Genomic DNA, 16,359 nt, shown 5'->3' with positions numbered 1-16,359 from the left:
ACAGAAATATGTAGGTATAAGAATTATACATGTACAAGGGCAAGAATAAAATATTAAATAGATAAAAGGTAAAACCGAGACAATAGTTAAATGTACCTTAAACAACCAATAACAATCTGGGTATCCACCTATTTTTATTAATCATGTCTACATGAGTATCACGATTAAAGACTATTTTATATTTCAAAAACATAATAAATGTTATCATAAGATAATAATACCAAAGGTCTGAGTTAGATATCTGTCTTATCTACATTAATGTGTATCATGCTATCTGTCTATCTTCATATCTCTTGTTCACCATAGTTATAGCAGCCCATGAGATGGGAGGTTTCAAAAAATATTTATTTATTGTTTGTGGTAAGTATAATTAATACTTTTTACTGATTATATTACGTTTCCTTAAAAACAAATATTCGGCTTTGAGGCTCATTTACATGCCAAGTAGGAGTAGGCAGTACTGGATTTAGATGAAAAGAGGTACTAGGTTATGCCACGTATGTTTCCCCACCCACTCCCCAAGCCTCAAGATAACAGGCAGATGAAACACAACCGAGCAAAGCCTGGGATGGTGAAAAGCTCACGAAAGTGTCAAAAATACTATACACCTTTGCCGGAGGCCCCCAAGGTCTTCAGTTCCTATAGGCTTTAGCCTGCCAAGCTTGAAGGTATATCCGGCACTGCATGTAGGTCAATAATGGCACTGGGGCTTTAATGGACAATTACTGTGTATTTCACCAATACTAACTCCTATTGCATACGTCTTAATTAAAGTATTTGAAACGCAATTATCAAATTTTTCACTAAGTACTAACAGAAATAGGCTCGACTTATGGGTTGCTATGGTTGTATAAATAAACCCGCGAAGCTACAAACTTGCCCGTTATCTTCAGATATGTACAGAAAGCTAAAAACAACCTTAGATTTAAAGGAAGCCGTTTTGTTAGTTCATAACAGATTTAAATAGTTGGTTTAGTTTTGTCCCAGTTCATTCATTCAAGAAGAGAATGCAGATTAGATACACATAATATTCCGTTTTCGTGTAGCTTTTATTAGTAGTCAGAAATTTCACAAAAACAAATATTACAAGTTAAATCTTTGATCCGTTGCATTCAGAAGACTGTAATTTTGGTGGGTGGGGGTATCGTATTGGCACATTGTCCAGGGACAATTCATTGAAGCATTCCAAAGGTCTCTTGGCAAATGGGACCTTAAGACTAGCTGAACAAGCTACAGTCAGACCGAGTGTTTCTTCCTCGAATTGCACACGTAATCATAGAAATAACGACAATATGTTAGTCTCAAAATAGCCGAAATATTTTGTTGTCTAGACAATAGTTAAACCGTTCTATTTTATGGTTACTATTTTGTTTTATTTATTTATGTTCAGTATATGTAACTGTATATAAAGTATCTGGAGATGTAACACCAGCTTGTGATGATGGTTGGGTAGCTAATGATATATATTGTTATTACTTTAACAACGGAGACAACAGAACATGGGGTCATGCTATTGACGAATGCGAAGTTAAACAGTCACAGTTACTGAGGATTGAGTCGGTCGATGAGTTGGTGAGATTTCTTTTCCATTTGATTTTTACCCGACAAACTACACTTACTCTTTACGCCGGAACATCAGATACCAGTATGGATGTTTTTGTTTATCATCCGGGTAGCTTTGCTTGTGACCTTGGGTTATATCTAATTCCAAACTCTAGTTCCATATATGGCGTGTATGGCACACACTTTCTAGACCACCTGACACAGTGCCAAAATATCTGATTTGAGGACTTCACAAAGGTAATGAAGTTTCGCTGAACTTAGCTGATATTTTCTGTTATCACCCATAAATAACTATGCTTGTGGCCTTGGGTTATATTTGTGCTTGCTTCGGCACATGAATTCCAGGCCCAAACACGCACTTTCTAGAACACCCGATACAACTCCTGAACATCTGATTTGATAACTTCACAAAGTTAGTGAACTTTTGTTAAACTTTTCTTTGTATTGTATGAAGAGTATTATTTGACAGTGGATAAACATGGTCCGAATCATATTTCAGAATTTCCTTAAGACAACATTTCAAGGATATCCCAGTTATGAATATTGGACATCGTTAAATGAACTGCAGCCTGACGGGGACGGTGGAACTGGAACATGGTTATGGGAAAGTGATGAATATCCGTCTGACGACGTTATGTAAGTAGGCAATACAGAAATCACAACCCGTATATATACCGGGGTTCACCTTGCCGTCATCCGATAGAGTTCTGTGTTGTGCTCATATCCAGTCTTATGTTGAGGTAGTGCCTGTCATACGTACCATTACTGTATATCTTCTGTAAGCAGGGTCGGATTAATCTTGCATGGGGGGGGGGGCTGGCTTAAAATGTCACTGGGACCCTTGCATCAACAGTACAATGGGACATAATCTGGTCATTGTCCATTTACTTGGCACAAATATATACAACATAATAAATAAAATCATAATCTCATAAATTATATGCTTTATATAAAACAATTACCGCTAATTTGAGGGCCCTTTAATATTGGAGTCCCTGGCTACAGCACACCCATCCCTTTTAATCCGTGACTTATTGTAAGATTGCACATAATATAACGGTGTTATATTATGGTGTTCAATCACCTGATATGATCTCGTATTCATGGATATTTTTCGTGGATCTATCATAGTATCTCTTTCACGTGTGACTGAAAGGTAATATGAGTATTAAACATCACTAAATCCGACCACGGACAGGCATTCTTACACATATTGGGTTCACTCCCCTCAATTTTATCACTGTGAGCGCATTTTGCTGTAGAAACAGTATTATATTGTTATATTGGGTTTCGGTTTTGAACGTTATCATAAACGTACATTGGTTTTATTTTTAGAAAATGGGACACAGAACCCGACAATAGTGACTATGAAGATTGTGGTGCCATCAACATTCAGGCAACGTTTAGTGATCAAAAATGTTCAGTTAAATTCCCATATATTTGTGAATCCGATTATAAAGATGATGGTAAGTATTAACTTTGGGCAAGTCTTTCTGCGTGACAAATGTTTCAATACAACCTTAAATTAATGGTGTCCACATTTAATATCCCAAAGTCTTTGAATTCTAGAAGCAGAATCCATTTTCAATACAACTATCCGGAAGTCTTCCACTTTCGACACGACAGAGTGAATTTATTTGTAACCCAGCCTAAAAGATTTTTCAATTTCTACTATCACATCCTAGTGTCTTCCGTTGCCTGCATCATCATAATAAATTTGTTCAATCACATCAAAGTCGTCCAAAATCGGTACCATGGTCGATCAACCACCCTAAGTCACATGCAAAAATGACCATTAAGTTGTTCAATTGCCACCAACAATTCTAAAAATATTTATTTTTATTTACAGTCGGTTGTCCCCCATTCTGGTTGCAAGGGCAGCAAGATTGTTTCTACGTCAGCAATAGTTCAGATCCATCTCAGATGGCAACATGGGCGCAAGCAAAAAAGAATTGTGCTGGAATAAATTTTTTTGGTGATGCTTCTGTTTACACTCATTTGCTAACATTTGACGTTGAGGGAGACACCGTAAGTATATATCTTAAATTCATTATACTATTTTTTTAGCCCGATGAAGTAAAAGAGTATCATGTTAACTCGTATAGTCTTATATCTGAACCAGGTGGTATTTTCTGTCCGCATTTCTGTTTGGTCCAAACGCGCAACTTGCACTAGTGCAGTACCGGATCGAGATTGGGGCATAGTATTGGGTGACTTTATACGATGTAGTCTCTTTGAGAAACTTTGACTCTAAATTGTCGTAAGAACGCCAGTAACTTGAGTACGTTTGCAAGGTAAAAATCGGGTACAATAATACTTCTTTGTCTTGTAATATTCGCGGAATTTGCCCGCACTTTTGTCGCATTAGTAATATATATTTTATTATATTAATCACAGAACTCGGCTCTAAAAATAAAGATAATGTAAATCTGTTTACCTATTTTCAGGATTTTCTGAGTAAGTCGTTACCTCAATGGCAGAAAACAACAACGTTATTCTGGACTGGTTTAAATGATATCGCCCAGGAAGGAAAGTGGGCTTGGGATTCGAAAGTAGCTTTTGATCCTTCTTTAGTGTAAGTTTCCCCGTTTTAAACAATTACGTCATCTACTTAGTTCCGGTTGCATGAATCGTTTTAAAACATCTTTTCATTGAAATCAAAACAGATGAAACTTTTACTATCAATGCCAACTGTCATGTATAGCCTACCATAATTCCAGAGGTCCATATCAAGTAATTCAAGTAAAACAAAATGTGTCGGTTCTGTCAACTTTCTGCTTAAAGATACATTATGGAAGATTAGATAAAGTGTTGGGTGTTCTTGCTATAATAGTTAAAAATAGATAACGTAAATAGAGAATTATGAATATTGCTCCACTATGTACCGAGATATTCGCTTTTGAATTTTAAGCCTAGCCTCGGTCATCATTACTAAAGGCGGTACGATAAAAACATAGTCTCGATAATCCTTTTTTGGATTTAAACATCAATGAGCGTTGAGCCTGCAGATTGAATTCCAATTCAGTGAAAATCCGACAAATAAGATGATATCATGAGTGGATTATGGTTTGGATAAGTTAATTAATGTCTAATTAATAATTTATATAACATTTCAGGCCTAAAGAAATTTTGCCCGGACAGTGGAGCTACGGCCTATTCTTATTTCGAATTCCATCTGTCAGGGGTCCTTTTACGCCAATGTACTTGAAAAAGGAACTCCTGCGTAATGTTTGTAGAATTCAGTCTGCATTGGCAACTTTCGAATTCCAAATGTCAATGGTTCTTTTACGTGCATGTCAATATGTACACGGGATCTAAGTTTTTCGTGTCATCCGAACGACTAGACAGTTTGTGTGTTGTGTCACTTAGTATGTGGCCAATGCTTGGAGATTGCCATTATGTGACGTGGGATACATTTTCATATCATTATCATTAAAGGTAATTTCTTTTTTGTAGAAAATGGACGCAGGAACCAAATCACCTTGCTGGTGAAGAGCACTGTGCAGTTATAACAAAAGAAGGGACATTCGCTGATAGAAACTGTAACTCCGCACGTAATTTTGTTTGTAGAAAACCACAGGATTTCAGTAAGACTTTTTTTTAAGTACTATTAGCCACTACTAAAGGCTAATTGGTCAATCTTGTTTATTGACACAAAGCCAACCGATAATCTGATAATTAATTTAAATGCTCTCAACCAGTTATACACAGAAACTCGCCAATCTATACAACCATGAGGGTCCGGAAAATAATGTCAAAGAAACTAAACTCATTATTTTTCATAATATTTGAAATTAAATACACGCATTAGAATGCAATACTGACCCAGTTCAATCAATATTGATGTTATGTGCTGTGAAAATATGGGATCCTATAATATCAAATATTTATCACATTTATCTTTTTCGAAATTATTGTAAATATCTCAAATTTAGAAAAGTATTTGTTTGTGTATTTTTTATTTATATAAAAAGAATTTGTTTATTGTAATTTCTAACCTATTGAAAAAGTTTAAACATGTGATGGAAGCCGTTGGAAGTAAAAAAAAAATGTTATATTTATTCGGTCTTTCTTACCCAATTAGTTTACATTTTTCTGTTATTTCAGTCTACCTCAAGCCCTTAACTTAACCCCCCCCCCCCCACACACACACACACTCAACACCCCCAAATTTCTCACATGGACACAATCTGCGTCTTGACCTAATTATAGCACTTAATGCATCCATCATTTAAAATGTGATGAGTAAGTTATGTATAAAAGATGTATGTGTGAATTAAATGCAGCTATAAATTAAATTTGTTTTGTCGTTGTTTGCAAATGCGTACAATTGATGAAAAAACTATTTCTCCCATTATGAAAAACAGGAACTCTTCTAGAGCCGTGTTTAAAATCCGCGGGCTCTAATTACAGTCCTTTCAAAATACTATGCAGTACGGTGGACGGGCTTTTCTGCCCGTGGACATTTCGGGCGACGGTATTTCGGCCTTGAATGTTTTGGCCAGAAGACATTTCGGCCATATTTTACAATGTTTTAAAATTATTTCTGTGAAAAAAGTATTTTGAAATTGAGTAAAGTAAGTTTTAAAAGCATTTAAAGGGAACTCCACATCAAGAAACTTGCAGATTCCGATGTTTGGTGCATGGACGATTACTACGCCATGGCACTTAGTATTTTTATGAAGTTGTGTCATCCGGGGTCGTGTCCCATAAGTGTACGTACTTTTACAAAGAAAGACTCAGGCAACTTATGAGTTAATGTTTTGTTTGTTAGAGGAGCATGGCTGTGATCCATGAACTGTTATAATAGGCTTTGAATGCTCTGTAGATCTTGCTCTTCATGCAGTGAATGTACAACAAGTACAGATTCAGTACTTTTTTGATCACCTCACTCAATCAACTTGGAGATACATCCAGTCACTAGGACTTGCAAACATGTACAAAGAGGACAGCGAGTTCAGACTTATTTAAAAAAAATTTTTAAAAAAATAGCCAACAAAGAAAACATTTGTAGGAGAAAACAAATAAATCTTTCCTCTTTCTAAAAAAAATAAGGTGCCGAAATGTCCTCGTCCGAAGTGTCTACTGGACTAAACGTACTACATTCATGCAGTACCAATCCTACGGGTTAGTGATAAAAAAATCCCCCCCCCCCCTCAATGAAATGGGGTTTAACGTCCTACATTTCCGCAATATACGGTCTAAAGAAGACATAATCCCTCAATGATTTCTCAAGGCTCTGGGTTTTCTATTCAACAAAAACCACCGATTGTATGTTTACGATGAACTCACAGTACCGACCAACATATTGTCCAGAAAGTAAAGAGGAGGTATCGCAGAGATGGGACCACTGGCCGCCCTGTCGGATTGTTCAGTGATATATATGATAGATTATAGCTTATATCTTGAATGTTATCTATTCTGTAAAACTAGCCTGGTACGAAATTATATCTGATAACAAATTAATTATATCATCGTAAATTCATTTAGAATTTTGATTGAACTATTGAACTAAATAATAACAGAATGTGTATCACTAGTCGTGATGGTCGTATTGGACGAGATAGGTCATGATAATGTTTCAACAAGGTTCCTCCTTATTATAGGACTAGCAAAACAACCCTAGCAAGTCTGGGAAAAAAAATCTAGCTCCAGATCAAACAACCTATCAAAACCTGCGATACAAAAAATTGGCAAAATCTTTTCAAACACTGATTAAACAAACATTTGATTGCTTTCTAAGTCATGGTCATCGGAATTAATATGATGACGTCACAGATCTAGGGAGCACTTTTTTAGCTCGATAAACGGAACGAAAATAAAATCGTGTTTTAATTAGACTGTCACAGAAATATGTAGGTATAAGAATTATACATGTACAAGGGCAAGAATAAAATATTAAATAGATAAAAGGTAAAACCGAGACAATAGTTAAATGTACCTTAAACAACCAATAACAATCTGGGTATCCACCTATTTTTATTAATCATGTCTACATGAGTATCACGATTAAAGACTACACTGAAAAAACACTTGTGTTGGATCTCAACACAAGTACTTGTGTTAAAACTAATCTACACAAGTTATGTGTTGTTTTGCATTGCATTAACACAAACTTGTGTCGATTTATAAAATCTTGTGTGTTTTTTCATATCATTAACACAAGTAATGTGTACCTTCCACGATTTGTTTTCTTTTTAAGAAAAAAACTCCATACAAAGTCTGAATTCGGGAGTCGTCAAGTTTTAAGAAAAGTAATAAAGGGCTTAATTTACATCTCGAAAATCACTGGAAGGGAGTGAGTACCAATTAATCAGACAATTGCCAGACAGACTTGAATGTTAATTGGTGTTAAGTTGTCTGTATAGTTAAAATGTCTGTCTTTTTTTATTGACCCAATAAACTGATAGACCAAATGAATATATAGTGTACATGTGATTTTCAGCACCCTGGTGTTTTCGAAAATTGATTCAATGTGCAATGAACAAAAAAAATGAGTAAAACTCTTAATAATGTAATTGGTTGATGTAATCGAAATTGGACAGTATTGGTTAACTGAAAAGTAACCAATCAAATTTAATTGATCATCCACGTGTATCTCATAATCGACTTATTGATATAATGGTTCTCCAAGTTATCTATACTTTTTGTCTGCGATATCACTTCGGTGGAAGCGGGCGTAAAATACAACTAACTAAGAAGAAGTATCTATACTTTAGTCATTGCGACAAATTCTTTCTTTGATATTATATCAGCGACATTCAGTTAGATGTAGTGACGTTAGCATCAACAGAGTGCTTTAGCCGTGATATTTTTAAAAAAAAAATTATAATGGTCACATAGAATACCAGACCGCAGGTTTGTAAATTTTTACAAAAAATAAAACCGTGTATTTAATTTAGCATGTATATATTGCTTCTATGTATATAATAATTCGTTTCGTTTAAAACAGTCAGATTTAGAACCACTGCCACTGACTGCACCGAAATTCTATTTATATAATGGCGCCACAAAGAAATTTTTTTTGATGTGTTCTAAAAGTGTTCCGCTAATTCAGCAATCTAATGAATCTGTCTTAATTTTTCTGAAATCGTGCTTAATTATTACCCAGCGGGCACGCAACGTTGTTACAACATTGTGACAACGTCAATATTGGTCGTGACGTTGTACAACGTGTTTTCGACCAATATTCGACGTTGTATTTACGTCATATACAGGTTGTTGACACAACGTTGTCACAACGTCATCAAAACGTTATCAAAACGTCATATACAGGTTGTTGTCACAACGTTGTCACAACATTGTCACAACGTCATCAAGACGTTATTCTAACGTCATATACAGGTTGTTGTCACAACGTTGTCACAACGTTATCAAAACGTCATATACAGGTTGTCGTCACGGCGTTGTTAAAACGTTGTCACAACGTTGTAACAACGTCTTCAAAACGTTATCAAAACGTCATATACAGGTTGTTGTCACAACGTTGTCACAACGTCATCAAAACGTTATTCAAACGTCATATACAGGTTGTTGTCACAACGTTATCAAAACGTCATATACAGGTTGTTGTCACGGCTTTGTTACAACGTGGTCACAACGTTGTCACAACGTCTTCAAAACGTTATCAAAACGTCATATACAGGTTGTTGGCACAACGTTGCCACAACGTTATCAAAACGTCATATACAGGTTGTTGTCACGGCGTTGTTACAACGTGGTCACAACGTTGTCACAACGTCTTTAAAACGTTATCAAAACGTCATATACAGGTTGTTGTCACAACGTTGTCACAACGTTATCAAAACGTCATATACAGGTTGTTGTCACGGCGTTGTTACAACGTGGTCACAACGTTGTCACAACGTCTTCAAAACGTTATCAAAACGTCATATACAGGTTGTTGTCACAACGTTGTCACAACGTTATCAAAACTTCATATACAGGTTGTTGTCACAACGTTGTTAAAATGTTGTCACAACATTGTCATAACGTTATCGAAACGTCATATATAGCAGTTCGAACCTTGACCTCTGATTGTCAAACCAAGGTCACCACGAGACTCCCAGGGGTCAATTTAGTTTAAATAGCCACGACCTCAAGGTCGTCGGATCCGATTTGGGATGGGCGAGTTATCTGCCCTTAGACCACACCGCTGTAATGCTCGGCTATTTCACTTTCTAGGGAAATTTGCCCCAAAAATGTCATTCGATCGCCCCGGGGTTTGGTGACCCGATAGACTGACCCAACATTTGTTCTTCATTTTTTAAAATCGCCAACCAAAAGTCGTGACCTTGACCCGCTAGGGGCCCCGGAAGTATTTTGGTTTTTGAACCCTAGGGGCCCATCTAATAAAGTCAGGACCACTGGACCTTGACCTTCCAAAATGTCATCTTGGTCCACATGACCCCGGTAGGTCAAGGTCATCAGAAAGTGTCAAGGTCACCAAAATATCTTATGAGTTCGATGCTCCCGGGCACATGGTGGGGCCCCTGGTCTGCGCGGCAAATCAAAGGTCATGACCATGGATAGGCAACTCATTGACCTTTCGAATGGGGCCTTGACCTTTGACCTGACCCTTGACCTTGGGATCGAAAAAGTCCCAAAACTTCATGAACAACCCAGATATCACGAATAAATCTCAAGGTCAAAGTCGTGACCCGCACCCGCAAGGTCAATTTTGGGGTTGTAACCTGAGTCAAGGTCATGACATTGCCTGACATTCCCTGTTCCCGGCAGCCATTTAGGTAAAAAGTCACATTCAAAATCCCGAGAGAAAGTGAAAGCGGAACTTTCAGAATGTTATTTGGAAGAAAATATTTTGCTTTCTTGTCAGTCAAATAAAGATCCCCAAATTCGATGATTTTTAAGTATAATAAAACATTTTCACTTTCTTGTCATTGAACACGGCGAATTTGTACTGCATTGATCGCGGATTGAAACATTTCGTCGGGTCCCACTCGGCGGTGTGCGACATCGGTCAGTTATTTGTTTTATAATTTTTCGGAAATCATAATTTCCTTTAATGCATTAAAGTTATTGGTGTACTAAATAGGCAATACTGGCTTGCTTTCATGTTGCTGAGCACACGGGTTGGGAAAGCAAGAAAAGGCGTTTGCGTCCGTCAAGTATTATAAAAATGTATTATGAACTTTAAACGAGATGCCTCTCCCGCACCTAAATGTCGCTGTTTTTACATCCGGTGTTTTTCAATTGAAATAATAACACAAAACACAGAAAATGGTGATTAATGCATATTGTGTAGTGTGCAGCGTTTGCTACACAAATTCAGTGCATAAAACAGGAATTGCAATGCGCTTATCTATAGAAATTGACGTATGATCTTGGGTACAGTTGTATTGGTTAACGACGTAGATCGAGATTTAATAACACAATACAAACTATAATACATTTTATTTAAGGCTTATTGTAAAACAACTAGAAGCTGACAAATATTCCGGTTAATTCTTCAGTAAATTATCTGGTAACACTAGCGGTTTTTTTTCCCGCGGAAACTGATAACGTGACTCTAAATGTTGCCGCCAAAGATGCTTCTGGGACGCCATATTGGTTTTTTGGTTCGTGCCGAAGGTAAGTTCTATTATTTTAACTCTCAACCGGGTATGTGGAAGGGATATAAAAATCGTCAATTGCTTCTTCTAAGGCTAATATAAGATCAGATAAAATTATATTGTATCTTAACACCCCATTAGGCTATTAGAGACAGCATACAAATACAAACAAAACATTAGGCTACCTACGCAACAGCATTATCAATGGCTATAAAACAACAAAAACACCAACTATATTTACATGTATGTAAAACACGCGCACCTATACATACATCATGTAGTAACAGAGACTATTATTATTAAGTTGAATATGAAAGCCCCTCGAATTTGATTACCGGCAATGTAGGTTTGGACTTTGTTGACTACCGCGATGTAAGTGGCGACGTTCATTTCAAAACACACTCAGACTGCAGCTGTGCCGAGTGAATTTCATATTTTTAAGTTATATTTTTAAAATGTATTAAAGTAAAGCTTTAAAATAGATGGTATCTATAAACAGTCCTACCTTGTTACAGAATAATCCTATTATTCCTATAATTCACTATTGCCAGTTGAGAAATTGGCCAAAATATCATTTTCAACTTCTAATTCAAATGTTTGCAGATAGTTTTTCCATGGGGGGGGGGGGGGGGGTAGAACAACAAAGGTGGTAATTGTGTTATTATTTCCGGTGTGAATGATTTTATAAGTGCCATAATGATACCTATGATCCTATAATATTGAGTTGACAGCCTATTGAGCAAAAGATATAGAAATAATTATGTTTTGACTTTCTTAAAAAATATGAAATTCTTGCTTTAACTTTTAAAACTAGCTGGACCAGCTGCATGATTGTGTCAGTCCGCTCAGAATACACGAGTCTAGGCCAAGCGACGTAGAATTTAGAACCGACGTAATCTGCACTTGTCTAGGCTAGATATTTGCGTTGATGTGTTGCGCAAGTAGATCTAACTAAATGAAATCTCTCATCATTAGTTTTTTCATATTACTCATATACATTGCCGTTAAACGAATAATTTGCGACACATAGCAAGCCATTTGATCTATTCTACACGTCACTGGGCTATTTGATTTGACGGAGTTTTGTTACCCACGGCAAAATCTCGATCGACGTAGACTTAACGCAATTTTTATCATTCGGCTTCACTAAACAAATTATTAATAAAAACAGCCGTAGATCGACATCTAATAGTGCTAATGTAAATTTAATAATACTATTCCGGTATAAAAAAAAGAAATAATAATAAAAGAATAATGAAATCAATTCAATCTCTTTTAAGTATTCAAATGATCATTTTAAGTAGATACCGTTATATTACTGAGCGCCATGGAAAACGCATCACTTTTTTTCCCAAATATTTTATTACTAGTTTGGTTTTGTATGTATAATATTATGCAATACTATGAACTATTGTTTCACACAATGCTCCCAAAAGCAAAAAAATTCTGCCCGTGTGCACAAAAAAAAATTGCATGAGATGCACATGAAAAACCCAATATTCACCTGCAGCATTGTGTGTGAGCCCTTTAAAAGCATGTTTTCAACTTAATGTGCTGTACATGAACTGTGAAACGTGAATTTGTCGTAATTTATTGTTGGACGTGTGAAGGAATCGAGCTAGAGATGCCGAGACTTACTGAAAATCAACGGAATGAAGCCATGGGAATGTCCAGGGCTGGCATGTCTACGCGTGCTATTATTGCCAGACACCTCAATTGTCATCAGTCCACTACTGTAAGGTTGGTGGAACGTATTCGAGTTACTGGATCAACGCGTGACCGTCAACGTCCTGGTCCACAACGCGTTACAACCCAGGCTCAAGACCGCTACATCCGGGTCACTCATCTGCGTGACAGATTCTGCCCAGCGACTCAAGCATGTGCGGCAGTCGTCGAAAGAAAAGGACCAGTAAGTGCCAACACCGTAAGACGTCGTCTAAGAGAAGTAGGACTCGACGACGACCTTATGTTGGAGCTATCCTTAGGGATCATCACCGTCAGCGGCGTTTGATATGGGCTCAAGGACACACCAGGCATGGAGAAGAGTAGACTGGCAAAGTGTGCTCTTCAGTGATGGGAGTCGCTTTCATCTTTATCACGCTGATGGCCGTCAACGTGTGTGGAGACGTCTTGAGGAACGTCTTGCAGACTGCTGCGTCTTCGAAACGAATCGATGGGGTGGGGGAAGTGTAATGATGTGGGGAGGCTTCACATTTCATCACCGGACCGCCCTACACATTTGCAGGGGTCGCGTTAATGCTGTAGCCTACCGTGATGATGTCTTGCAACCAATTGTTGTTCCGATGTTTCGAGCGCACCCACAACTTCAGCACTTCCAACAGGATAATGCACGTTCGCATACCGCCCGTTTTAGTATGGACTTCCTGGCTGCTAACAACATCAATGTCTTGAACTGGCCAGCCATGTCTCCGGACATGGCACCAATAGAACATGTCTGGGATGAGATTGGACGCCGTCTGTATCGGAGACCACAGATGCACACCATTGCTGCTTTAGAAGCTGCTCTTGTCCAAGAATGGAACAATTTGCCCCAGGCCTTCTTTCAAACATTGGTTAATTCCATGCGACGTCGCTGCACAGCGTGCGTAAAAGCCCGTGGAGGACACACGCGCTACTGACATCTGTGTCGTACTTTTGGTTTTGACCCCTCTGACTTTGTACCGTTGATTACAGATTAAACATCCATAAGTGTACAAATGTGTTGTTATTGATGTGTTCCCATTTGAATATTGTTCACAATAAGAAGCAAAATAAATAAGATATGTTTACAGGATCATTTTGTTATACGAAAAACTAAGTGATGCGTTTTCCATGGCGCTCATTATATATAAGTGTGAAACCTGGCCATTATTTAATTAATTACAGTTCTAAGTGAATCCCAGCAAGCACAAAATATTTCAAAAACGTTTTTTGTTTTTGTTTTTGTTATTTTTCTTGTTTCTAAAAGGTTATGTAAAAAAAAAGAATATTTATTAAACGTTTTTTAAATGTTTTAAGTGTAAGTTTTTCAGAAGTTTTCGATAAATATTGATAAAAATGTTTAATATAATATGTTTAGATAACGTTCATAATTGATGTTTTCTTACAAAATTTTCCATTAAAACGTAGTATCGTAAATATGATTTTTTTAAACGTTTATGAACCGTTTATAAAGAACCCGCAATGAATAGGTAACAATTACCTATACACGCCATTTGAAAAAAAATATTTTTTAAAAAACATTTATTAAACGTTTATTACACCTTTAAAACTTAATTACGTTCTTAACTTAATTGCAAAATATCTATATTTAATGTACCGGTATATAAAAAAAACCCCAATAAAGGTCAAGATTAATTATCTTATACATATTTTATTTTAAAACACACCCAAGGTTGACAGTTGGCCCAATCAAATTTAAACATCTTTCCGCCAAAAAGGAATCCCAGCCAAACCTGCATGGCTGCTTTTATAGAGCTGTGATAAACTGTCGAGTTTTATAAGTTGCTAGAAGGCGTAACAGTTGAGAATTAGGTATGTTACGATTAATTAATATTTTGTGTCCATTTAGAAATAATTATGATATAAAAGAATTAATTGTTTCGGTAATTGTAGATTATTTTCTACTGGTGCCATTTCCACGTAGTCGAACTTCTATTGTCATTTCATTATTGAACCCTCCTTGCAAAGTAAATTGAGTATTTTAAATATGTTTTATTATCTCTTAAATGATTTATTTTAGTTCTGAAACTTTAGTGTTTTTATTTTATAATTGTATTGCATTTTAATCATTTAGTTTTTGGTCATTTGCTATGTCTGGATTTGGAAAGAGCTATTTCAATCTATGTCTGGAATTGGAAGGGGCCATTTCAATATTTATAGTATTGTATAATGGACTTTCCCATTATCTATTATCTTTAAATTTATAGGGTTACCAATTTCATGAATTGTTTAGATAAGTTGATACTACCCCAAGCTTTGCAGGGAGTGTTAATAATAATGTAACGTGTACAAAACTTCGAGCGGGAATTAATAAGACATTAATTTCCCGTGATATATTACAAATGACAAATGCTATATGAACTTTGTGCTGTATGAACTATTTATATAGTCTTTAGTGAATGAAAACATTTTGGCTACCATTCCTGGTTTTGAATGTCAAATATGATATGAAAACGAATATCGGTTTGTAATTTTTTTAACCGTTTCACCAGTAGTAACCGATGAACGGTTAACCAAGTCGCTGTATACATCTTAATTATTAGGCAACCAAGTCTACGATCTTAATTAAAAAGATAGGTTGACACGCAACAAAACATATATGCTCTGAAAATTAAATCTTGTACTTTGTCGATCTACAGACAGGTGGATATAATGCCGGGCTAGTGCGACCGTTAACACCACAGCTCTTTAATTACATGCTTGTGGGTTTTAGATTTAATTCAAGTGAAGGGTAATTTTATTATTAAATGTACAACATCAATATCCATGAGCATACACCTGCATAATTGAACTGACATTGATTGTAAATATTACAGTGATTGAAATATAATAATATACTAGATGTGTTTCATTTATTTCATGTTATAGCTATAGGTAACCCATCTGATGAGCATTGGTGGTTACCAGTTTAAAGTCGTATTCTTTCTTTTGAAAACAAATTGATAAAATAATCGTACATTCGTTTTCCAATCGTCTTCGTCTTAAAGGAGTCAAGTCTCTAACTCAATATCATCCACAGTCTTCGACATTGCAACCATGGGACTCATTGTTTAATTAAACCCAACATCAATGTTGTAACCGTGAAAAGATGGGCTTCTAATGTCCAATATTTAACACAAAGTTAAAGTTTTGAAATTGCCACACGAATCGCGCGCAAGAATGCTTTCAAATTTCATTTGTAATAGAGAGACTCGAAGAATGAAGTTAAATATACCCAAGAGAATACTATATGCGGGTGTAAACTTGAATAACCAGACGCCAAAGACTGGCATTCAATTTGGACTCTTCGCGTATGGGGGGTTGGATGGCCGAATGGTTAGCACGCGCACGCTGTATCATACGGTCTGTCATTGAGTCAACTGGCGGGGTTTCGATTCCCCGGCTGTACGTGACAAGGAGTTTGGTCGCCTGTCTAACCTGGTGGGTTTTCTCCGGGTCCTCCGGTTTCCTCCCACTGCTAAAAAGACCCCTACGCGCTAGCGAATTATTGAAATAAAATTGA

General features: G+C 36.5%; 1 protein-coding gene across 1 annotated transcript; it reads left to right on the top strand.

Moving 5' to 3' along the window:
- The first annotated feature begins 291 nt into the window (after positions 1-291).
- Positions 292-5,279, top strand: LOC130012301 (C-type mannose receptor 2-like). Its single transcript, XM_056099896.1, has 7 exons — positions 292-360; positions 1,391-1,572; positions 2,063-2,199; positions 2,899-3,029; positions 3,413-3,591; positions 4,011-4,138; positions 5,020-5,279. The coding sequence occupies exons 1-7, from the start codon at positions 324-326 to the stop codon at positions 5,165-5,167; spliced, it is 942 nt and encodes a 313-aa protein (XP_055955871.1). The 5' UTR covers positions 292-323; the 3' UTR covers positions 5,168-5,279.
- Positions 5,280-16,359: the final 11,080 nt, after the last annotated feature.

Source organism: Patella vulgata, chromosome 3 (assembly GCF_932274485.2).
Source record: "Patella vulgata chromosome 3, xgPatVulg1.2, whole genome shotgun sequence".
Lineage (NCBI taxonomy): Eukaryota > Metazoa > Mollusca > Gastropoda > Patellidae > Patella > Patella vulgata.
This window is presented reverse-complemented; position numbering and strand designations above follow the sequence as displayed.